The sequence below is a fragment of the Lepus europaeus genome, chromosome 21 (assembly GCF_033115175.1).
Source record: "Lepus europaeus isolate LE1 chromosome 21, mLepTim1.pri, whole genome shotgun sequence".
Classification (NCBI taxonomy): domain Eukaryota; kingdom Metazoa; phylum Chordata; class Mammalia; order Lagomorpha; family Leporidae; genus Lepus; species Lepus europaeus.
The window spans coordinates 7,179,556-7,203,634 of NC_084847.1; the positions used below are offsets into that span (position 1 = coordinate 7,179,556).

Genomic DNA, 24,079 nt, shown 5'->3' on the forward strand with positions numbered 1-24,079 from the left:
ACTGGTGGGGCCCGCACCCCCCCGCCCCGAGCCCCAGCTTGTGCAGCACAGAGTTCTCTTCAGCGTGGCCCCACTGCTCCTCCCCCAGTCTCCCCCCACGCCAGGGGAGTGGTGCCTCGGGTGTCTCCTAGGAGCTGACCACATGCCCAGACCAGGTCTCGTGTTTGGTGCCCGGAGCCAGGTGGGTGATGACAACCTCCACGGCCTGCAGCTTCTCGTTCTTGGGTGGGATGCAGCACATCTTGTAGGTGACTTCGTCGCCTTCCACGGGGACGTACTCCCCCTCCACGCTGCAGGGGCCAGAGAGAGAGAGCGCGCGGTCAGCACCCACGCCAGGGAAAGCCCCACAAGGCTCAGGCCCCTCTGCCCAGAGGACCACCAGGGCTGGCCCCAGGGAGCCGCCCCCTCCCTGGCACCGGAGAGGCTGAGCTCAGGCGTTTGTGCGGTGTGGGGCGGGCACAGCCACTCCGAGGCTCTGCGGGCGTGGACGGGCAGGGACAGCCAGTCCGAGGCTGCGCGGGCCAAGCACAGGAGTGTGGAGATGGCCCAGGAAACAGCTCCTGAGCTCCCCGGGCCCCGGAGGCCCAGAAACCAAGCTAGGTCTTGGCCCTGGGACTCCGCAGACAGCCAATGAGCCTTCAAGGAATCCCTCTGTGCTTTAAGCCCGTTTTGGGAGGGGCCCTCTCCCTGTCACCCCCACCCCTACCAAAGTCTCCCTTCCTTTCCAGGGACACAAGCTGCATATGATGGCCCCCTTTGATGAGACCCTGAGAAAGGTCCCACTGGATTCCACATACCACGGCCAGCCAGCACCTCCCAGAACGGTTTTGTGCATAGAATCTTAAGGCACATAGCGTTTCCCTCTGATGTGGCCACCAGGAAGCTCAAGCTCGCAGAGCATTTGTTTGCTGACGCCCCCACCCCATGCTTTCCCTATTGGCTTGTTTTCACACGGCACTGCGTACATCTACATTATTAGCCACACATCCTTCCTGGAAAGAGGCCGTGGGGAGATGCTCTTGGGCATCCAGGCGTGTGCACACGTGTACATGAGACACATCACATCACAGCAGGTGTGCCATGGTGCTGGCTACCAGCTCTGCTGTGCACGGTGGGACTTGGCCTGCCGCTGTCTGCAATGAGGTCGGGGGTGCCGGCCAGGCCGGGGTGGAGCATAGGCCGCTGGGTCCAGCCCCGTGGTGAGGACGTGCGGGCCCCACCCTGGGCTCCCCAGGGGCAGCCAGACACTCAGGAAGGAAGGGCGTCAATGGTCAGAGGAGGAGAAAGGATCCAGCCCCAGACTTCCTTCCTGGAGCCAAGGGGGCGGGCAGCCCCCCACCCCACACACCTCACTAGGCTGCTTCCTGGACACAGGGCCGGAAGTGCCCCCGGCCCCAGCTCGCAGGGACAGCCCTCACACCACGCACACCCCGGCATCTGCGGCAGGACACACACAGGGGCACACACACAGACACACGCACATGCACGGGTGGGTGTTACTGGCTGGCTGTGGGGACCCAGCTCGGTTTCCGTGCCCGCGTCCCCGCGCCCACACTGCACACGTGCCCGAGCTCTCTTCGGTGCCAGCATCACGAGTCTGTGCACACGTGTCTGTGCACACGTGAACTGTCACCTGCAGCCTCCCACACGCCCACGCCGCCCCCGTCGGCCACGCCCCGAACCCACGCGCTGACTCACTCGGAGATGTGCAGGAAGATGTCAGGGCCGCCGTCGGCCGGGGTGATGAAGCCGTGGCCCTTGGACCGGCAGAAGCATTTGCACACTCCTTTGTAGACGGGGCCCTGGGAAGCCCGCACCGTCCTGACAGAGGGGGAGCGGTCAGGGCCACCCGGCTCCAGCTCGTCCCCGCCTCCCCCCGCCCCGCAGGCCCAGGCTCCAGGGAGGAGGGCGCTGCCAAGCCTGCACAGCTCGCCCAGGACTGTGCCCGGGGCGAAGGGGGCCGGGCTGGAGGAGCCCGGGCATCCTGTCACCACGTGCCGGGCCTGGAGCCCCTGTGGCCGGCACGCCGCCCTGTCACTGTCCCCACCGCGCAGCTGAGGAAGTCAAGCTTTTCTGTGGGGCTGAAGCCCAGTGACTCCCCCCGCCCAGGCCCCCCCACAACGGCGCCCCCCAGCCTCAGCCCCCACCCCCAGCTCAGGAAGCCGCCCCAGGCAGCCCAAGACTCACGCCGAGAACGTCCTTGTCCGGCGAGTGGGCAGCGGGCTCGGGACCACGTTGCCCCGCAGCGGGGACGGGGAGCGCTCGCGGGCCCGAGGGGTGTCCAGCAGCCCTCCTGGAGCCTGGTGGGTGGGGGGCTGTGACGGCGGGGGAGGCTCAGATGACATGGCTAACCTGCAGAGAGAGGGCAGGGCGCTCAGGGCTGGAGCGTCCGCCGTGGGAGGTCCGGCGCCTGCTCCAACACAGCTTGGCACCGAAATGTCAGGCTGCTCCTGGGATGAGGGTGGTGCACGTCCCGGCACCCCGGGGCTCCTGCTGACTAGCGGGGAGAGGGAGCCAGGCCCAGTGGCACACTGCCCAGCTGGACCCTGGCTCCAGCCACGCCCAGGCATCCCTGGCCTTTAGGAATCAGCAGTCCGGCCCTGAGGGGCTGCACACACCAGCACCCAGGACAAAGGCCTGGGGACGCTGCCGTGGCTGCAGATCCGGGCACCCAGCAGCGAGATCAGATTCCCTCGTGGCCCTTGGCGTCCGTGAGGATGTGGGCCCAGACCAGCAGAGGGCCCGGAGGGGGCTCTCTGCCACGTGCCCAGGACACTGACGGCTGGAGGATGTGGGCTCAGACCAGCAGAGGGCCCGGAGGGGGCTCTCTGCCACGCGCCCAGGACACTGACGGCTGGAGGATGTGGGCTGACCAGCAGAGGGCCCAGAGGGGGCTCTCTGCCACGCGCCCGGGACACTGGCGGCTGGAGGATGTGGGCTGACCAGCAGAGGGCCCGGAGCGGGCTCTCTGCCACGCGCCCGGGACACTGGCGGCTAGAGGATGTGGGCTGACCAGCAGAGGGCCCGGAGGGGGCTCTCTGCCACGCGCCCGGGACACTGGCGGCTGGAGGATGTGGGCTGACCAGCAGAGGGCCCGGAGGGGGCTCTCTGCCACGCGCCCGGGACACTGGCGGCTGGAGGATGTGGGCTGACCAGCTGAGGGCCCGGAGGGGGCTCTCTGCCACGCGCCCGGGACACTGGCGGCTGGAGGATGTGGGCTGACCAGCTGAGGGCCCGGAGGGGGCTCTCTGCCACGCGCCCGGGACACTGGCGGCTGGAGGATGTGGGCTGACCAGCTGAGGGCCCGGAGGGGGCTCTCTGCCACGCGCCCGGGACACTGGCGGCTGGAGGCGCAGGTGCTCAAGGCCAAGAGGGAGGCGTGACAATCCAGGAGGCAGAGGCGCTCCCGTGCGTCCTCGTCCCGCTCTGGGCTCGCTTTCCACAGGTGCATTGGGGACCGGGACCCCGAGGGAGGGGCCTGAACTCATATCCACTCAAGTCCACACGGCCAGGCAGGGCACAGCAGCCCTGGCTGGGGGGATGAGGGTCCCTAGGGGCTGGCCTCAAAATCCAGGTTCCCAACACCTGCGGAAGCCCTGGGAACTCCAAGAACACTGAACCCCCCGTGCCCACAGCATGCAAGGGCCCAGGCCTGCTGCATCGCCAGGCCACCCCCCCGCCCCGCCGGTGGGGACTCAATTCTGTCCCTGGCGCGAGTGCTGTGGCTACCTCCTGACCCTTGTCTCGGCTGCAGCCCCGGCCAGGGAGGACCTCGAGTTCAGGGAGCCCCCGCCTCCTAAAGCCCCGGCTGCTCCGCTGGGGGCCAGGGCGCTAGCGTGACGCACTGGCACAGGTCATAGAGTGCTAGAATGTTCCAAGGCCCGGGGTTCTGGGAAGGGAGCTGCCCCAGAGGGAGGCCACACGGGACAGCAGGTGGGACCTGGTGACTCCAGCGTGCGGCAGGAAGGCCCCCCACCCTCCCTCCCTCTTTTCTTCTGGAGTCAGGCACATCTGCCATCAAAGCCCACCACTTGCAGGCTGTGTGGTCTTGGGCAAGTTACTTAACCTCTCTGGGCCTCTGTTCCCACATCTGGAAAATGGGAACTGTAATAGCCCTGACTGCATACCATTGTTGTGAAGCTGAAATAAAGTAACACGCTAAGCACAGGGCATCCCACTGGCCCGCACAGGTGAGCAGCAATTGTCAGCTATGATTGTTGTCATTATCATCATACAGTCACTCGACAAACATGTGCCCAGTACCTGGCCCCGGTCCTGGCAGTGGAGACACAGAACTGGGAGCCAAATAATAAACAGGCAAACAAATATATTAAAAAGCTGTTTGGCCTAGGGATTAAGACAGCACTTGGGATCCTGCAGCCCATATCACAGTGCAGCAGGGGACGGCTCCAGGACTCGGGCCGCTGTCTCCCATGTGGGACACTCTGACCGAGTTCTGGCTCCCGCTTCATCCTGGCCCAGCCCTGGCTGTGTGTGCACATTTGGGAGCTTTGGCGCTCTCTCTCTCTGCCTTTCAAATAAGCAAAATGAATGTGTCACAAGCTTTAAAATAATGAGAAGGGGATAAACGTATGGGGGTGAGGCGCGGGGTGCCGCCTGGCACTGTGGTGAGGCCGCCGCTTTGGACGCCTGCAACCCACGTCACAGTGCCTGGGTTCAAGTCCTGACTCCGCTTCCAACCCAGCTTCCTGCTCACGCCCCCTGGGAGGCAGCAGGTGATGGCTCAGGGCATCGGGCCCCTGCCACCCACGTGGGAGACCCGGATGGGGCTCCTGGCTCCTGGTTTGGCCCGGCCCAGCCCTGGCTGCTGTAGCCATCTGGGGAATGAACCCACAGATGGGAGATCTATCACTGTCTCTCTCTTCCCCCACATCTCTCTGCCTTAAAGGGGGGGGGGGGGAGGGTACTGCAATGCAAGTGCAAGCTGGACCTTGAACAATGAGCATGGGGGGGGGGGGGGGGGCGGGCACTGAGCTTGGCAAGCTCCCGGGTACGCCTAAAGGCCAGCAGGGCAGCTGGTGGGTGGGAGGCAGAGGGTGGGAGGCAGGGCAGGCCAGCTCTGGAATTACCCTGCAACAGGACCATCTTCATCGTCGTCTTCCTCGCGTGGGTCACCCCCGTCTCACGTCCGCCCGCCCCTTACCTTGCCCGCTTTCCCTGGGTAAATAAGCAGGCTCTGCAGGGGACCTCTCTTCTCCGCACCCCAGCCTCAACTCCCAAGTACAGTCAGCTCCAGGGCCTTGGGGTGCGTAGTGAGGGCAGCAGGGGTCCCTCCACATCCCGCAGGCCTGGCTCAGGGGCCCACAGGCGGCCCAGGCAATGAGCCAAAGGCTTGTTCTTTCTTTGTTTAGTATTTATTTAAAAGGCAGAGTGTCAGAGAGAGAGAGAGAGCAGGAGAAAGAAAAATTAAAAAAAAAAAAAAAAGATCTATCTTCTGGTTCACTCTCCAAATGCCTGCACCAGCCTGTGCTGAGCCAGGGAGCCAGGAGCCCCCTCGGGGTCTCCCACACAGGTGGCAGGGGCCCAATCGCTGGAGCCGCCGTCTGCTGCCTCCCAGGTGCGTCGGCAGGCAGCTGGATCAGAGGCAGAGTGGCAGGGACTCCACCAGACACTGTGCTATGCGATGTGGCGTAGCACCCTGGGCCACGACGCCTGCCCTAAGGTTGGATCTTAAGCAGCGTTGGTGCCCAAGGCCCAGCAGTGCTCACGAGGCACAGGCCAGCAGCAGATGGCCACATTCTCGCTCCCCAAGCGGGGAGCCACTGAGCCAGCGAGCACAGGGCCTGGGGGGAGGGGCACGCTGCCCGGGGGACCCAGAAGCCTTAACCACCACCCAGCCAGCCTCTCGGGGCCCTGGTGCGACGAACAGCAGCTGGGGCGAGCAGAGCAGGCCTGGCCAGGAGCCAGCCCACCCCCCAGCAGGCCCGGCGGGGGTGGGGGTGGGGAATGAAAGGCCTCAGTGTGGGTCAGAGTCCAGCTGCACAGAAAACAGCTGGGGGGGGGGGGAGTGGCTAGTCTCCCAGAAGCCAGCTCTGGGGCGCCCTTGGATGGGGGCTGCGGTGGCCCCAGCCCCACCCACCAGCACGGAACAGCCATGCATGGCCTTGGGGTGTCCCGGTGGAGAGGGCAGGGCCCACCCCGCCCTCTAACACCCCATGCTGGAGGAGGGGTGGGTTGCAAACTGAAGCCTGCAGCTGCCGTCCTACCTCCTGGCCTGCAACAAACCCGGATGAGCCACGCCCCAGGCCGCCACAACTGTGTGCTTGGATGCAAGCGAGTGCCCGTGTACATGTGCACCGGGGACACACGGGGACCCCAGAGCTGGCTTCTGGGTGACTAGCCACCCCCACCAGCCTGTGTCCACACACACAGCTGTGCCTCCGAACCTGCACGCACGGGGCCACGTGCACCTGCGCTGCGTGCCTGCTCCACTCCAGCAGCCAGGGCCTGGCAGGTGCCCCTGTGCCCCGCCCCCTCGGGTTCCAGCCCCACCGGCTCTGAAATTCCTGCCCTCCAGGGGCTTCTGTGGGGAGGGGTTCAGCCAGCCACAAAACAGCAGTGCCCTGGGGCAGGCCACGGTCCCCACCTTTCAGTCCCATTTCACGGAGAGGAAGACTGAGACACAGGGTCAGACAGTGGCAAGGCTGCCGAGAAAAAAACAAGTGGGGGAGAGGGTTAAAGCAGAAGCTGCCCCTCAGTTCTGACAAGCGCTGGCCAAGGCCACACCCACCATGACATCCCCAGGGAGGGGTGTGTCAGCAGGGCCTCCACCCTGAGAGCTGAGAGGAGAAGGGGCCTGGGCCCAAAATAGCCTGGGAATTTTCCATGGGCGCTGCAGCTCGTGGGCCCCTCCTGGTCTCCTCCCATACCTTGAGACTTGGGGCCCAACCATGCAGAGGCCCCGGGAGCCACCAGCCCCCCTCGGCCCTGCCCCCTGAAGGCTTCTGAGCCGGGAAGCCCAGGGCTCACTCCAAGAAAGGGAGCCTTGGCAGGGCTATCAGCCACTCACACCTTAGCGAGAGAGACTTCATTCAACAGGTTCCATCCTTGGGAGTGCCAGAGCTCTGCTTGATCTAATCAGATAAAGCCTAAGCCTGCACCTGCTTGGAAAAGGCCGACGCCCTGAGCGTCCATGGGCTTCCGGCTGGAGCTGACCAGACTGGCCATCACCTAGGGGCTCTCTCAGCCCCAGGGCCAGGAGAGGCAGCCAGGGAATGAGTGTGGAATGAAGTGGGGCGGGGGGGGGGGGTTCCACTGCCCAGCAGTTCGTGTGGCGCTCTGCTGTGGGTTTACCGACACAAGCTAGATCGATCTTCGCATCAACCCAGCAGGGGCAGGTGCATTTATCAAGCCCATTTCACAGATGAGGAAGCCAAGGCACAGGGCGCTGAAGCCAGGGCTTCTCACTGTGGTGCACGGACCAATCTCTGGGGACCCGGATTCTGTTTCTGCAGATCTGGGCGGGGCCTGGGGGGCTGCATTTCTGGGCAGCCCCAGGGACGGCCCCGGTGCAGGAGGGTGGCAGGGAAATTGGAAAGGGGCCCAGGCCTAGGGCCTCGGAGGCGGTAATGTCACCTGCGAACGGTGAGGCAGAGTCCCAGACTCCCCCTGGCCCAGCCCAGCTGAACCCCAGGCAGAGCAAGGGGGCCCGGTGGGGGCGGGGGAGGCCCTGGGAGCCACAGAGGTGGAGACGACGCCAGGCCAGAGGCTGCCAGGTGCCGGTGCCAGACTGGGCCCCACTCCCCTCCATTGTTCTGTGGAGAACAGAATTCTGGAACGGGAGGCGGCCAGGGGAGGAACGGGGAGGGGGTGGCCTGGACACACACACACACCCCCCCCCCCAGCCAATAGCACCACCACCAAGAAAAAGTTCAAACAGCAGCGCAGTGGCCTGGCCACAGGGTGCAGCACACTGCCCCAGAGGGGGATCCCGGCTCCAGGGCGCACTCCCCCCAGGCCAGGCCCTGCAGGGAGTAGCTCCAAAGACCAGTGCATCAGGAGCCCCGCCCAGGCTGTCCCTCCAACACCGCCCCCCCCCCCCGCAGATGCAGTCACCCAGAGCCCACCCCTGCACCTGCCCCAGCTGTGCCCGCACAGCCCCGGGGAGGGGGGAGGGGAGGAGGGCTGGGAACAGGACCCGGGCCCTGCATTATTCATGCTCCCGGCCTCCCTCCTGTTCTCACAGCTTCAGGCCTGACTGTGTGACCCCTGGCAGCCACCTCACTGTCCCCTGCCTGTCCCCTCATCTGTCAGACGCTGTCCCCTAGACAAGCGCACGGCCGGCTCAGGCAACAATAGCCGTGGCGGGCACCGAGCAATCCGGAATAATCCCTGGCTCCCGCTCCTGTCCCGCTGATGGGACACAAACCCCACGTCCCGCTCAGCAGAACAAAGAAAGACCCTCCCCTGCCTGGGCCTCCCACCCTCAACCCCTGCCCAGGGCCCAGCCCTCCTCCTCTGACCCCGAACTCCGCGCTCCCAGCCCGGCCGCTCCGCCCCGGTTCCTGGCCAGCGCGGGGCACCGTCCCACGGTCACTCCCCGTCCAGACACTGGGAGCGGCGATCCCGGAGCCCGGCCTAAGGCGTGGCTTCCCGGGCGGGGAGAGAACGCGGGGGCACAGCGGGGCGCAGAGCCCCGGGGGGAGTCCGGGGCCGGGGACGAGGCGGGGGTCAGCTGGGCTGGGTCCGCTGGGTCGGGGCGGCGCCGCCCGGCTTGGCCCCGGCCGGCGGACCAGGAGGGCTCGACGGGGCGCAGAGAGCCTCAGCAGGGCCAAAATGCAGACGCGAGGCGCCCGGGGGGGCCGCGCACGGCGGGCTCGGACGCCGGGAAAAGTTTCGTCCCCGGCCAGCAGGTGGGGAGCCCAGGCAGGCGCGCGCTCCCCGCTCCCGCGCCCAGACGCCGGCCCGCGGCTGCGTTTCCGGCCCGCGGCCCAGGGGCGGCCAGCGCGGCCCGCGGAAGTGTCCCCCCCCCCCCGGGCGCGCGCCCCCGCGGCTACGCCTCCCCCGGGCCGGCCAATCGCGCGGCGCCAGGACGGCGCCCCCACCCCACGTAGACCCGGCCCCGGCCTGTCCGGGCAGGGGCCCGGCGGGAGCCCCCGCCCCGCACGCCGCCGCATGCACGCCCCCGCCCACGGGCCACGCAGAAAAGCCGCGGGCCCGACGTCGGCCGGGAGCGCCACGACCGCACGGAGGCCACACCCGCGCTGCCCCGGGGAAGCCCCGGGCCGCGCGCTGGAAGCCCCTGCACGAGGTGCGCACAAAGGGGGCGGCAGAGCAGGCCGCCGGCCCCGCGGCTCCCGGGGCTTCAGGGCCGGGGGCGCCCACCACGCCCCTGGGGGGTCCCGAGGGAGAGTTCGCCCCCTACCTGGCGACCGGCTCTGCTCCGCCGCCTGCTTCCCTCCGACTGCGGGCGCCGAGCGGCGGGCGGGGGCGTGGCCCGGGCGGGGCGTGGCCCTGGGCGGGGCGCCGAGGCCCCGCCCCCGGAGCTCCCCGCCAATGGCGCGGCGGGCCGGGGCCCGGGGCGCTGCGGGCGCCTCCCAGAGGGGACCTTTGTGTGGGTGCGGGGACTGGGGGCCTGGGGGCGGCCCCGGCGCGCGAGCTCCCGGGACGAGTGGGGCTGGGGTCTCAGCGCCCCAGGCCGCTAGCCAACCGCCTCGGATCGGGTCCAGCCCCCACCTGCCGCGGCTCCGGGCTACCGGATAAGACCGGGGCGGCTCCGCGTAGGCAGAAAGTCGCAGATAAAGGAGAGAGCGGAGGGCGCGGAACGAAGTAGCCAAGTTGCCCCAAAAAATAAAAAAAAAAAATACTAAGAAAGAAACAAAAGAGGGGGAACCTGTTGGGTTTTTTTTTTTTTTATTTTTTTTAACCCTTTCTCTCTGGAGGTGAATTTTACTGGAGGGGAAACTGAGGCACGCAGGGAGCGTTGACCCACTCGTGGGCACAGCCATGTGATCCCCGCGCCCAGGGTGAGGGCGCCCATAGCCCCCCCCTGGGCAGCAGGGCCCAGGAGTGCGGGTGGGAGCCCAGTCACTGTGGCGTGGAGAAGGCCCCACTACAGCAGGTCGGGACAGGCGCCCTCCTGGCTGCTCTCGGGATGTGCAAAGCAGCCTGGCCGGGCCCCACACCATCGAACCTAGAGGCAGCACGGCTCCTGCAGGTCCACTCCCAGGACACGTTCTGGACACAGGTGTCTGTAGCGGCGTTGTGCCCCAGATGCCCATCCAGCGATAGATGGGTGACGGAGTTTCTTGGGAGCAAAGGGAGTGGAGCGGTGCTAGTGAACCTGGCAAACACAAAAGTGGGGTGGAGCGCTCTGTCTAAATGCAGCGGCCGGCCAAGGAGGCGAGGGGTCTCCCGGGACCGGCCAAGGAGGTGCAGGGTCTCCCGGGACTGCAGGTGTGTGTGCAGGCGAGGGGTAGGAGGGTGAAGCCGGAGGGCACAGAGCTTCTTTCTGAGATAACGAACTTGCTCTGAAGTTGATTGTGGCAATGCCTGTGTCACCAGAGAGAAGTGGTGGGGTTCTTGGTGCAAGAAAGAATGCGTGCGTGAGACAGCGAAGTAGCAAGGTTTTTTTTTTTTTTTTTTTTTTGGGGGGGGGGGACAGGGCGGAAGGCACAGAGAGAGCGCTCCTTCACTCAGACTGGGAGAGAGTGAGGTTATTTGGTTAAATGGAGAGAACCACCACCACCACCCCCCCTACTGCCACCAGCAGGCCAGGCGGGCAGCTCTGGGGGAGAGCAGGGAGCAGAGAGCTGAGTTTGCAGTCTGTTTAGACTGGGGCTTAGAAGGGTGAGGGGTCCAGCTTTCTCCTCTCCCTGCTCCCCCCTCCTGCAGGACAAGGGGTTTGCTGAGTGTAAATTAGGAAATCCCCCCCGGGTTTACTAAGTATTGTCAGACTGGGGTGGGGGTGGAGGGGGCACCCTGGTGCCTGTCCTGGAGGTGGGCTCGAGTGGTCTTCTTGCTCTGTGTTAGCAGGCCAGATAGCCCGTTCAGTGCAGAGAAGAGAGTGTTCCCATGGGGAAGGGCTGGGACCACCTGGGAGGCTAGCAGGGTCTGGCAGGACTCTGAAGGGTGGAAGCTGGGCTTCTGTGGACGCCAGTTTTCTCAGGCCCCTCTCACACACACGTAGGCTAATTTCTAACTTCTACCTAACCCTTGCACAACTCTGAATATGGTTTAAAAAGGGGGAGGGGCGTGTGCTTTCAGCAGGTGGCGCACATGGCAGGTGAATTGTGACTCAGAAACGGTACTGTGGAAGAAGATGGAGGGCCGTTTGGTACCCTGGTTGGAGTGTGGCTCGGGATACACCTGTCCCATGTCGGAGTCCCTGGGTTGGCCAGGTGCCTAGCTCCGGACCGCCTAGTGGGAGTCCCGGCTCCTCGGCTTCCTGCTGGGGGGGGGGCAGCAGGTGATGGTTCAAGTGACTGAGTCCCTGCACCCCACATGGGAGACCTGAATTGAGCCCCTGGCTCCCAGCTTCAGCCTGGTCCAGCCCTGGCTGTTTTCTGGCATTGGGGCCCTTATACAGCCCTGGCTCATTCACCTCCCTGTAACCCTGGCTCTGATATTCCGGGTTGAGTGTCAGCAGATCAATTTTTTTTTTTTAAGAGATTTATCTACTTGAAAGCCAGAGTTACACAGTGAGAGAGAGATGAAAACTTCCACCACTGGCTCACTCCCCAAATGGCCACAATGGCTGGGGCTGGGCTAGGCCAAATCCAAGAGCCTGGAACTCCATCCAGGTTTTCCACGTGGGTGCAGGGGCCCAAGCACTTGGATAATTTTTGGCTGCTTTCCCTGATGCATTAGCAGGGAGGTGGATCGGAAGTGGAGCAGCCAGGACTTGAACCGGTGTCCACATGAGGTGCTGGTGTTGCACATAGCAGCTTTACCTGCTATGACACAATGCTGGCCTCCAGGGGAGCAATCTTAAAAAAAAAAAAATTATTTTATTTTATTTTATTTGAAAGGCAGAGTTAGAAAGAAGGAGAGAGAGAGAGAGGTCTTTCATCGGCTGGTTCACTCCCAAATGGCTGCTACGGCTGGAGTTGAGCCAGACTGAAGCCAAATACCAGGAGCTTCTTTCAGGTCTCCCATGTGGGTACAGGGGCAAGCACTTGTGTCATCTTCCGCTGCTTTCCCAGGTGCATTAGCTGGGAGCTGGATTGGAAGTAGAGCATCTGGGACTTGAACCTGCGCCCATATGGGATGCTGGTGCTGCACACGGTGGCTTAACCCACTACACCACAGCGCCAGCCCTGAGGGGATCAGTCTTAAGAAACTGACCCCTAATACTTCGGGTTCCATCAAGACAGAGGGACAGTGCCACCTGACGCCTCCTCCCACCATTGCTATCCCCGCCCCCGTGAAGCACTTCTGTTTGTGTGTTTCCTAGTCCTGCCAAGGAATTCTCCAATAAGAATTTGTTCTTATTCCATTTTGCAGGTGAAGAAATTGAGGCCCGGTGACCCACGGCAGGTGAGTGGTCCTTCCTGGTTACCTGGCCTTCCTGTGAGTCTTGGTATGTGCTTGTTGGCAGAATGGGCATGTGAGGGGTACGGAGAGGACCATCAAAGGCGTCGGCACCCAGTGGGGTCTCTGCAAACGTTTGGCCCCATGTTCTCCCACCCCTGCCCCTCCAGAGCTCCTCTCGGCTCCTCACTCATGGAAGCCCTGGGAATTGCACACACCTGGTCTGCAGTCCCGCACCAGGCCCTGTGTTGAGCACTGGGCAGCCATGGATAAAAAGTGCCCACCCAGTCTCCATCCCCCAGGACCCGCAGCCTGGAAGGCGGGACATCCAGCAGGAATGGCCAGGAAGTCACTGTGCACCGCACTTTGTCACCTGGGTGTCACTGGCGCCCACTCCTCTCCTGTTCTCCTGCCTCCCCTGCAACTCGGGGATACCACAGCCCTCCAGGGGCATCTGGGGAATGTGAGAGGCCATCAGAGGTTGTCCCAAAGGCCCCGGGGGTGCACCTGACCTGGAGAGGAGGGGAGGACCCCACCCCTGTGGCTTCTGGCGCCTCACCGTACACACTGGCCCCCGGGAGGCCCGAGTTCCCCTTAACCTGAAGCCCCGAGACTTTTTGGCACTGTTTTGGTTCTGAAGCTGGCATTCTGGAGAATGGGGGTGTTCCCAAGTGGGCAGGTGCTGTTCGTGTGCGGTTCCTCAGACCCCCTGCTGGAAGCTGTGTTTTCGCAGCTGCTCTGTGCTCTGTGCTCGCCCGCGGGCGCCTGTGAGCACAGGGCCCGATTCAGTGTCAAGGTGGGTGGCAGCGTCACTTGATGGAATATGATCGTACTCTTTAGTAATTTTGAAATTTCTAACTGACATCATAATTGATGGGGTACAGTGTGGCCTTTCTTTAAGATTCATTTTATTTGTTTGAAAGACAGTTGCAGGGAGAGAGGGTGAGACAAACAGAGATCTTCTGTCCACTGGTTCATGCCACAAGTGGCTGCAACAGTCAGAGCTGGGTCAGACCAAAGCCAGGAACCCAGAGCCTCCTCTGGGTCTCCCACGTGGGTGCAAGGACCCAAGCACTTGGGCCATCTTCCACTGCTTTCTTAGGCACATTAGCAGGGAGCTGGATTGAAAGTGGAGCAGGGGCTGGCACTGTGGTGCAGCAGGTTAAAACCCCAGCCTGCAGTGCTGGCATCCCATATGGGCACCGGTTCAAGACCCGGCTGCTCCACTTCCGATCTGCTATGGCCTGGGGAAGCAGTAGAAGATGACCCAAGTCCTTGGGCCCCTGCACCTGCATGGGAGACCCCAAAGAAGCTCCTGGCTCCTGGCTTTAGGATTGGCGCAGCTCTGGCCGTTGCAGCCGTCTGGGGGAGTGAACAGCAGATGGAAGACCTCTCTCTCTCTCTCTCTCTCTCTCTCTCTCTCTCTGCCCCTCTGCCTCTCTGCCTCTCCTTCTCTCTCTGTGTAACTCTTTCAAATAAATAAATACATAAATCTTAAAAAAAAAAAAAAGTGGAGCATCCAGGACTCAAACTGGTGCCCATATGGGATGCTGGCATCACAGCAGTGGTTTAATCTGCTGTGCCACAGCTCCTGCCCCTGGTGGCATTTCAGTTTGTAGATAGTGTGTGTAGAGACCAGATCATGGCCAGCGATAGCTATCGCCTCACACATTACTGTATCTCTGTGTCAGGAACATTCGAAGTCCTGGTACTAGCTATTTGAAAAAAAAATTATTTATTTGAAAGGCAGAGTTAGAGAGAGAGAAAGAGACCGTCCATCCACTGATTCACTTCTCAACAGCTGGGGCTTGGCCGGGCCCAAGCCAGGAGCCTGGAACTCTATCTTGGGTCTCCCTGGGTGAAGGGGGCCCACTATTTGGGCCATCATCCACTGCTTTCCCGGATTCATTCACAGGGAGTTGGATCAGGACTGGCACCCGGCCTCACATGGGACACCTGCATTGCAGGTGTTGGCCCCGAGCTGTTTGGAAAGACACAGTTCACGGGGTCAGCCACAGTCGCCCCGGAACGTTAGGAGTTAGCCCTTCTAGCCAGGTGTGCCCTGTCTGTACCTGGAACCGTCCTCTCTCCAGCCTCTTCTCTTTCCTCTTTCGTGAATTCTCAGACTTGGCTCTTCAGAGCAGGTTAGGTTCCCAGCAAAGTTGAGCAAAAGGAACAGATTCCTGCAGACTTCCTGCCCACTCCTGCACAGCCCCCTGCACCTCTGCACAGCCCCCACCCCACCCCTGCACAGCCTCCCCCCACCCACCAGCACAGGGTCTGATCACTGATGATGGACCTACACTGCCAGCGCCACGACCACCCAAGTCCCTGGTGCGCACATGAGGGTGCGCACCTGCTCTTGTCCATCTGCGGTTCTGCACACATGCATAGAGACAATGGCTTGCGCAGGAGTGCCGCTGCCCCCCAAATCCTGCTCTGCTTGTGCACAGCGTTAGGTAGCGTTTGTGACACAGGAAAATGCACGTGGGTGTGCATCCGCCTGCCCAGACCCCGCAGTGCAGACGGGAGATGCCCGTGGCCCCCCACTCGGGCGAGCACCCGTCTGCTGCTGGTCACCTGTGCTCCTCTGCACTTTCTAAAGTTTCCTGAGGGTGGATTCGCTCAGTGTAGTCGGCATGCTTTCACTCTGCGTAATTGCCACTTTGTTTTTTTCTTTTTGAAAGGCAGACTTACACAGAGAGGTAGAGACAGAGGGAGGTTTTCCATCCAGTGGTTCATTCCCCAGATGACTGGGGCTAGGCCAGGCGGAAGCCAGAAGAGCTTCTTCTGGGTCTCCCATGAGGGTGCAGGGGCCGAAGCTGGTGGGCCATCTTCTACTGCTTTCCCCAGACACATCAGCAGAGGGCTGGATTGGAAGTGAGGGAGCTGGGACTCGAACCGGTGCCCATATGGGATGCCTGCACTACAGGCCAGGCCTTTAACCCACTGCACCACGGCACCGGCCCCAACAGAATTACCTTGTGACTCATCCACACTGTCCCCGACGTCTGTCACTTATTCCTTTTTACCACTGTGCGGTATTCCTCTGTAATACCCACAGTTTGGCTCCTGTTTTAAAAATAGCTGCTAATGTTTTTTTAAAAAGATGTATTTATTTATTTATTTTGAAAGAGTTACGGGGGGGGGGGGTCTTCCATCTGCTGGTTCACTCCCCAATTGGCTGCAATGCCTGGATCCGAAGCCAGGAGCTTCTTCCGGGTCTCCCACACAGGTGCAGGAGCCCAAGGACTTGGGCCATCTTCCACTGCTTTCCCAGGCCACAGCAGAGAGCTGGATCAGAAGTGAAGCAGCCAGGACTCGAACTGGCACCCATATGGGATGCTGGCACTGTAGGTGGAGGCTTTACCCACTATGCCTCAGTGCCAGCTTCAGTGTTTTTATTTACTTGAAAGGCAGAAGGAGAGAGGGAGAGACAGCAGATCTTCCATCTGCTGGTTCATTCCCCAAATGCCCGCAGGAGCAGGCTGGGGCGGGGCAAAGCCAGCAGTCAAGAATTCCATCTGGGTTTCCCACCTGGGAGGCAGGAACCCAACCTGCTGTGTTGCCTCCCAGGATGCTCAGTGGCAGGGAGCCAGGTCAGAGGGGAGGCAGATCCTAACCCAGGCATTCTGATACGGGGTGTGGGCCTCCCACGGAGAGGGCCTCCCACGGAGGGATCCACCCCACCCCACAGCTCTGCCCCTCCATTTGCTTTTTTTTTTTTTTAAGATTTATTTATTTATTTATTTGAAAGTCAGAGTTACACACACACACACACACACACACCCGTCTTCCATCTGCTGGTTTACTCTCCAATTGGCCACAATGGCCGGAGCTGCGCCGATCTGAAGCCAGGAGCCAGGAGTCTCCCATGTGGGTGCAGGGGCCCAAGGACTTGGGCCATCTTCTACTGCTTCCCCAGGCCATTAACAGAGAGCTGGATCAGAAAAGGAGTAGCTGGGACTTGAACCAGCGCCCAGATGGGATGTGGGCACTGCAGGCGGAGGCTTTACCCACTATGCCACAGCGCCGACTCCCCCTCTATTTACTTTTTTTTTTTTTTTTTTTTGGACAGGCAGAGTGGATAGTGAGAGAGAGAGAGACAAAGTTCTTCCTTTTTGCTGTTGGTTCACCCTCCAATGGCCGCTGCGGCCGGCGTTTCATGCTGATCCGAAGCCAGGAGCCAGGTGCTTCTCCTGGTCTCGCATGCGGGTGCAGGGCCCAAGGACTTGGGCCATCCTCCACTGCCTTCCCGGGCCATAGCAGAGAGCTGGCCTGGAAGAGGGGCAACCGGGACTAGAACCCGGTGTGCCGGCGCCGCAGGTAGAGGATTAGCCTGTTGAGCCACGGCGCCGGCCCTCTATTTACTTTTGACAGACATTTTGCTTGTTGCAAGTTATAGGCTTTGTGAAAACAAAAAGCAGCTGTGATTATTCTGGTACAAGGCTCTGTGTGGACATGTCTTCCCTTGGGTTGGTGGGGTCTGTCTCCATGGGTGTCGTCTGTGACCGCGCTGTCCGTCGTCAGCCTTTATTTTGCAGTTGGGGATTTGCGCTGAACTTCGTCGTGTGTGTGAGGTTGTGGGTTTCTGAGAATTGCATCCTGGGATTGTCAGCAGCCCAGTGCACTGCTGGTGGTTTCTGGGCCAGCGGGCGCTCTGGGCTGATGTGGGAGTTGGGCTGTGGGTCAGTGCAGGCGCCCAGCCCCGGGCGGGTGCGTGGTTGGGGCGGGGCTGGGCCGGCCCCGCGCTGCTTCCTCTGGTCAGATCTGAGCATCTTTCTTGTGTGGTTGCTGGGTCTTAGCCCTGTGGCTGAGGTCTGATGTTCTGGTTCCACTTGCGTCTTTGGGAGCGTCTCTGGGCGAGGGGCCGAGCCCAGCACTCAGGCTCTGGGGACTGTGTTGCCGCCCACCATCGCCGGGTCACTTCTCCTCATGGCCTCAGGTTCATCATCCATGGACTGGGGACCAGGGCAGTGCCTCCCTCAGCAAGGTGGTTGTGTGCTGGCATGCAGACTTCACCCGCGTGCACACAGATGCACCCGCAGGCTGTCCACCACAGCGGCTTCCGGGTCCGCACCCTGAGTGCCTGCTCGGCCTGGAAGCTGCGCCCCCTCCACTCCAGGCAGCCTTGGGAATGGCCGGTCTCAGAAGGGCTCTCCAGGGGCTCTCCATCCCTCCCTCTCCCCAGTAAGCAGGGACTGGGGGGAGCTGCTCACAGCAGCCCCCACACCTGGCACAGCCCCCACCAGCCCATTCAAGCCTCATACAAACGGGGCGTGGATGACAGCAGATGGGAAATTCAACAAAGTTAGTGTGGCCAGCATGCAGGTCGCTGCTCCAGGGCTCCAGGGTCCCCAACGCAAATGGGGCCCTGTGCTGGACAGAGGAGGAAGAGGGGACCCTCTGGGGACTGGAATGGGGGGGTGACCTCTGCTGAGCCTGGGGGCTTCTGGAAGAGGAAGAGCAGAAGAGGGCGCAAGGCCCTGTCCCGGCCCCTGCCCAGCCCCAGCCCCAGGCTTCTGTTGCACACAAAGCAAGCGCAGGAGGGTGAGTGCTGTGCGGAGTCCTCTACCAGGACGCGCACCGGCCCCGGACCCCAGGCGATTGGCTCCCGCGTGGCCCCGGGGACTCGCCACAGCTGTTGTCTGCCTCGCTCCCTCGCAGCGAAGGGTCCAGGTGTCCGGCTCACGCCAGGTGCTTCACGTGGCTCCCTTTCGCTCATCATTGTATTTATTTGAAAGGCAGAGTTACAGAGAGAGCGCTTCCACCTGCTGGTTTCACTCCCCAAATGGCTGCAATGGCCAGGGTGGCCCAGGCTAAAGCCTGGAGCCTGGAACTGCATCCGGGGCTCCCATGTGGGTGCAGGGGCCCAGGCACTTGGGCCATTTTCTGCTGCTTTCCCAGGCGCGTTAGCAGGGAGCTGGAAGTGGAACAGCCGGGACTCAAATAGGCACCTCTGTGGGATTCCGGCATGGCAGGCAGCGGCTCACCCAGCCGTGCCCCAGCACCGGCCCCATTCAGAGCCTTTACTGAGTGCCCACTGTGTGCCAGGCAGCGGGCACAGCCATAAGGTCCCTGCCCGTGCCCTGGTGTTTTAGGGTCTGCGGACAATGAGGAAGTAAACCACCAGGCGCTGTGACAGCCACAGCAGCCTCCGTGAGACAGAGCCAAGAAAAGCAAGCTCTGCTGTGTCTCGGGAAACGCCCCCAGGCACTGGCTCAGGACGTGCAAAGGCCCAGGGGTGGAGCGGAACAGAGTGGGCGCCAGTGAGAGTCCGGGCGAGCTAGGGCCGCCTTGCTGGGTCTGCAGCGCGCTCAGCAGACGCCGTCCTTAGATTCGTTGTGCAGACAGGAAAGGAGGCCCCGAGACGTGAAGACACCCGCAGGGGCCACACAGCTGCCTCCTAGCCCACAGTTTCAACCACTTTCTTCCTCCTTCACACCAGCCCTTATTTTTGTTTAAAAAAACGGAACGAAAACCCCAGTCCCGCAGGAACCCTGAGCTTGACAGCTGTGCTTCACAGTGAGGCCATGGGTCCTGGGCGCCAGGGCTGGGGTGTGATCGGATCGTTCTAGCTGTGCTGGGCGACCTGGGGCCGGCCTCACGCCCTCTCCCAGCCTCCTCACTCCTTCCAGGGTGACCCGGTGGGAAAGGGGTCCTCAGCCCCAGGCCCTACCCAGAGCAGGCAGGCGGCCAGGCTCACACCGGCCTGATGCTGCCCCCTGGTGGTCAGAGCCGCAGAGCGGCATCCCTTGCCTTCCTCGGGGACTTCAGCTATGGGGCCCGCACCCTCAGAACACCTAGCTAAGGACACAGTCCCCAGCCCCACCCTGAGCCTTGGGAGCCCGCGTCTGCACGGGGCGTGATGGCCGGGACATTTCAGGCCCAAAGGGGTGGGCTGTGAAGAGTGGCGCGTGTGGCTTGTTCACTGGTCCGCTCAGCACCCGCCCCCAGCCCTGGGCCTTACGCCCACACTTCCAGCAATGTCTCCCTGCCCAGTCCCGTGGGAGGGGAACTCTGGTCAAGGCTGGCTGAGGGGTGCCCCTGATCCAATCAACGCTAACACCTGTGGCTTCTGGAGCCTACTCCTGGGGGTGGGTGGGGGATCTCAGGGAAGTGACTGTGCCGCAAGTGTGGGTTTTGTTTTTGTTTTTGTTTTGTTTTAAAGATTTACTTATTTGAAAGTCAGTTACACAGAGAGAGGAGAGGCAGAGGGAGGGAGGGGTCTTCCATCCGATGGTTCACTCCCCAGATGGCTGCAATGACCGCAGCTGCACCGATCTGAAACCAGGAGGCTCTTCTGGGTCTCCCACGCGGGTGCAGGGGCCCAAGGGCTTGGTCCATCTTCTACTGCTTTCCCAGGCCACAGCAGAGAGCTGGATCAGAAGTGGAGCAGCCGGGTCTCCAACCGGCGCCCATATGGGATGCTGGCGCTTTAGGCCAGGGCGTTAACCCACTGCGCTGGCCCATTTTATTCTTTTATTTAAAGATTCATTTAGGGGCCAGCATCTCTGTGTAGTGGGTTTGCCGCCTGCCATGCCAGCATCCCGTGTGCCAGTTTGAGTCCCAGCTGCTTCACTTGCAATGCAATGCAGCTCCCTGATGTGCCTGGGAAAGCAGCAGAGGATGGCCCAAGTGCGAGACCCGCGTGGGAGACCTAGCAGCAGCTCCTGGCTCAGCGCCAGCACTGCAGCCATTTGGGGAGTGAACAGCGGATGAAAGATCTCTCTGTGTGGCTCTGCCTTTACTTATTTGAAAGGCAGAACAACAGAGAAGAGAGGTCGATCAAGGTCCCATCCACTGGTTCACTCCCCAAATGGCTGCCATGGCGGGGGCTGGGCCGGGCCAAGGCCAGGCGCCTCTTCCGGGTCTCTGCCGTGGGTGCCGGGACCCAAGCCCAGGCCCATCTTCCCTTGCTTTCCCGAGGAACTGGATCAGAAGCAGAGCAACAAGGACTGTGGTAAGGGATGCCCACACTGCCAAGGCCCACCCCTCCATCCTGGCCCCATGCAGTGTGGCTGAAGGCTGGGGGTGGATCTGCACTCGGCTTGACGTGAGTCCTGCTGCACCCTGCCTGGTATCCCATCAGTCTTTCTAGTCGATGTCAGTACCTGTTACTCTACGGCTTAGCTCTCTATTATTTATTATTATTACTTATTTGACATATAGAGTTAGACAGTGAGAGAGAGAGACAGAGAAAGGTCTTCCTTCCGTTGGTTCACCCCTCAGATGGCCACTGCGGCCGAAGCTGCACCGATCCGAAGCCAGGAGCCAGGTGCTTCCTCCTGGTCTCCCATGCGGGTGCAGGGCCCAAGGACTTGGGCCATCCTCCACTGCACTCCCTGGCCACAGCAGAGAGCTGGCCTGGAAGAGGGGCAACCGGGACAGAATCCGGTGCCCCAACTGGGACTAGAACCTGGGGTGCCAGTGCCGCAGGTGGAGGATTAGCCTAGTGAGCCACAGCGCCAGCTCCTGGCTTAGTTCTCAATATTTAAGAGGGGTTAGTATTTATGAGGGTATTTCACAATGCTTGTGGAAAAGTAGAGTTAAAGCCAAGTTAATTTTGATGCAAGACAGTTAGCCTAGCAGTCGGGACACCCGTCCCATATTGAAAGACCCGAGTTCAAGTCCCAGCTCAGCTCTCAATGTCAAGTTCCTGCTGCGGCAGACCCTGGGAGGCTTAAGCAGTTGTGTTCTGGCCATCCGCGTGGGAGACCGGGATTGAACTCCGGGCTTGGACCGGCCCCTGGTGTGGACTGGTTCACTCCCGAATTCTGGACAGTGCCAGGGGGAAGCCAGGAGCTGGGCCCTCGGTGGGTGCTGGCCGTCGCTGGCTGCCAGGGCGCGCAGGACGCTAGAGGCTGTAGGCGACCTCAGCCCTCAGACAGAGACAGCTCAACCACAGGGAGTCAGAAGGTGTTTATTTGGGTGCATAGAGCTATCTTCAGAGACTTCATGGAAATGAGTATTACTAAAAAAAAGTGCATAGACCCTGCAACGTTTTGCACCAAAGTAAGCTTCTCTCTTATCTCCATGTCCCACAAACTCCCGCCTGTGGCTGGCTCGGAGTCCTCTGGGAAGGCGCAGGGCCCCGAAGAGATCGCCGCACCCAGGGGGCTTGCTGGCGGCTGCCTCTCCAGCGTTTTCCATGGACTTCACTAGCAGAAAGAACCTTGTGGCTTCCAAGGGGGACCTCCAGTGCAGGAGTCCATAACCACCTTTAGCTTGCGAAACCTCCTCCCCCCCGCTCACACAGGAAGTCATGACAGCACAGCCCCACAGCCCTAAGTGCATAACTTCTGTCCCTAGCGGGGCTGGCTGAGCTCCCTTCCCCGAGCAGAGAACTGGGCAGGGGGCTCAGCTGGTCCCACAGCCGAGGGCGGGAACACTCCATCCAGCAGAGGGGGCTGGGTGTGCAGGCTGCCGGCAGACGGGCTGATGCGGGTTTGGGGTCCAGGTCTCCCCGCTGTCATCTGCTGTCAGTGTAGCGGGTACAACTCCTCCCCAGGTTTCATTATAACAGGGCACCATCCGTGGGGGAGGGCGGGGCCCGCCTGTGAAGCTGTTATGGTATGGGGAGGAGCCTGCATGTCCACCACCCTGCCCCTCCCCTCCTCCTCACAGGCGCTCTGGCTTGTCTCCTTCCTCCTGACAATCTAAAAGTAGTAGCGCTGGGCACAAGGGTCCCCCAAGACCCCCCTTCCTGATGGTGCGAGAAGCCTGTCCCCCCAGCCTTGCCTTGCCTTTGTTCGCACTAGGGTGCCAAGCAGTACGGTCCTGGGGCGGTCCCCTGCGTCCTGTAGCACCAGGAGGAGCCGTCTGGTGTCTGGGAGAGCACGGGCTTGGGACCCCGCAGCTGGGTCGGACCCCTGCTGTCCCTGGGCCCCACAGGTTGTCCTCCTTCTCTACGCTGGGCTTTGGTGCCCGCGTCGGGTACCTGGGGGTTACACACGCCTGTCGGGCAGTAGTGTGGTACCCGTGTGTGTGCCAACCTCGGGACTGCCCAGCCTCGCGGCTGGGGCGTCCCCCATCAGGTCAACCCCTCCGTCTGCCCCAGAGGTTGTTTGAGTAGAGGCAGAGGACAAGGCCACTCTGACCTGTCACATCACAATGACTGCCCGGCCCTGCCCAGCCAGGGCACCCCGGGGGAGCCTGCACTCTGCCTGCCTGCCCCTGCTGTCACCATGGGGATGCGTCGAGACAAGCGTTCCGAACCCCACGCTGCCCGGGCCCCACTGCTGAGACAGAAGCCGTTCCCAGCACCGAGAGGCACTGTTCCCCAGGGTGAGGGCTCGCGCTGGGGCCCAGGTCCAGCGCCGTCTGTGCCCACGACCCCAGAGGGACACGAGCCATGGGCCTGCCTGGTTCCTTAACTGACCTTGTTTCTTTACCCAGAGAAGCAGCCGCTGGTGGCCTTGGCAGCAGTGAGACTGCTGCTTGTTGAGCATCCCCACCCTATGAGGAGGGACTCAGGGGGGACAGCCCAGAGCCCCCCACTCCTTCCCTGGGAAGGCAGGGGGTTCCCATCACCCACCTGCTATTCAGATTGTGGGGCTCTTGTCTCCCTTCCGGGCCTCAGTCTGTGATCTGGGGTCCCAGAATTCCTGGTCCGGATGCCTTGAGCCTGCTTCCAGGGCCTGTGTGTGGGAAGTCCAGGGGAGGGCTCTTGGGAGGCAACAAGGGGCTGGGTGTCCCTGTGTGGCAGAGCCTCACAGCCCTCCCTCCATGTGGGGGCCGGGCTGCCCCTCACTTGGAGCCATCCTGAGCCAAGGTTGGGGCACAGCGGGGAGCAGCCTGGGCTCTGAACTCAGGCTTGTACCCTACCCTCTCAGCCTGGTCCCCACACCTGTTCCGCCATGCTGTGATGGGTGCCAGGCGTGCACCCCATCCCCAGCTCCCAGCATTGCCTCCAGGAAGCCCTCACAACCCCGCCCCTCACCTCCTCCCTCTGCAGCCAGGGGCAACCTGATTCATCTCCCTACCTCCTGGGGGGGGGGGGGGCTTTGTTCTGTAAAACAGGGGCCTCCCACAGGCCTGCCTGGCAGAGGGGGCACCCTCTGATCTGAGGGTGTGGTCCTTCCTCTCCCAAGAGCCTGGTTATCCTAAGGAGCCTCCACCTCCCTACTCTCCTCTGAGAATGCCAGGGCCGTCCCCGATGTACTACCAAGAGTCCCAAGCTGCGCACGCAGGTGAGTGCCCCGCCTGGGACGGGTGTGTGTGTGTGTCTGTCTGTCTGTCTGTCTATAGCAGTGCTCAGGAGATATCTGCGGTTCTCACTCCACAGGAAGGGGAGGCAGAGCCCTCGGCGCAGGGCCAGGGTGGGATCTTAGAGCAACTGCCCAAGAATTCTCCGGCCTCTCTGCTGTCTGAGGGCTGCCTTGGGACCGTGAATTCCAAGGGCAGGGCTGGACAGGGCGCATATCCCACACCCCTGCGCTGCGGAGCCTCCGCTCTCCCCACCCCAGCCCCTAGAGGAAGCATCCGAACCCTGTGTGTGTGGCACGCAGCCATGGCTGAGCACGCTCTGGTCCTGTCGCGCAGGTACAAGAGCGCCACGCTTAGGAAGAGAGGGGAACAGCGTCGG

The 24,079-nt window shown here is 62.0% G+C and overlaps 2 protein-coding genes across 2 annotated transcripts in view; one reads left to right on the top strand and one right to left on the bottom strand.

The window, feature by feature from the left end:
* CARHSP1 (calcium regulated heat stable protein 1) lies at positions 1 to 9,445 on the bottom strand. The gene is made up of 4 exons (XM_062179764.1): positions 9,386 to 9,445; positions 2,188 to 2,352; positions 1,699 to 1,821; positions 1 to 290 (listed from the first exon to the last, which is right to left on the bottom strand). Exons 2-4 carry the CDS (start codon positions 2,343 to 2,345, stop codon positions 128 to 130), a joined length of 444 nt encoding a protein of 147 aa, XP_062035748.1. The 5' UTR covers positions 2,346 to 2,352; positions 9,386 to 9,445; the 3' UTR covers positions 1 to 127.
* LITAFD (LITAF domain containing) overlaps positions 9,185 to 24,079 on the top strand; it is a 20,368-nt gene continuing 5,473 nt past the window's right edge. The window contains exons 1-3 of the mRNA XM_062179766.1: positions 9,185 to 9,271; positions 12,466 to 12,498; positions 23,586 to 23,684. Of these exons, the coding sequence (XP_062035750.1) occupies positions 23,633 to 23,684 (52 nt within the window). The 5' untranslated portion in view covers positions 9,185 to 9,271; positions 12,466 to 12,498; positions 23,586 to 23,632. The remainder of the gene's footprint in view (positions 9,272 to 12,465; positions 12,499 to 23,585; positions 23,685 to 24,079) is intronic.

Bases quoted from the DNA above. Each gene is read 5' to 3' on its own strand.
- CARHSP1 (XM_062179764.1), bottom strand. From the start codon at position 2,345: ATGTCATCTGAGCCTCCCCCGCCGTCACAGCCCCCCACCCACCAGGCT. The intron at 1,822-2,187 runs GTGAGTCTTGGG...CCCCTCTGTCAG, and splicing joins CGGACAAGGACGTTCTCGGC to GACGGTGCGGGCTTCCCAGG. The intron at 291-1,698 runs GTGAGTCAGCGC...TGGCCCCTGCAG, and splicing joins ATCTTCCTGCACATCTCCGA to CGTGGAGGGGGAGTACGTCC.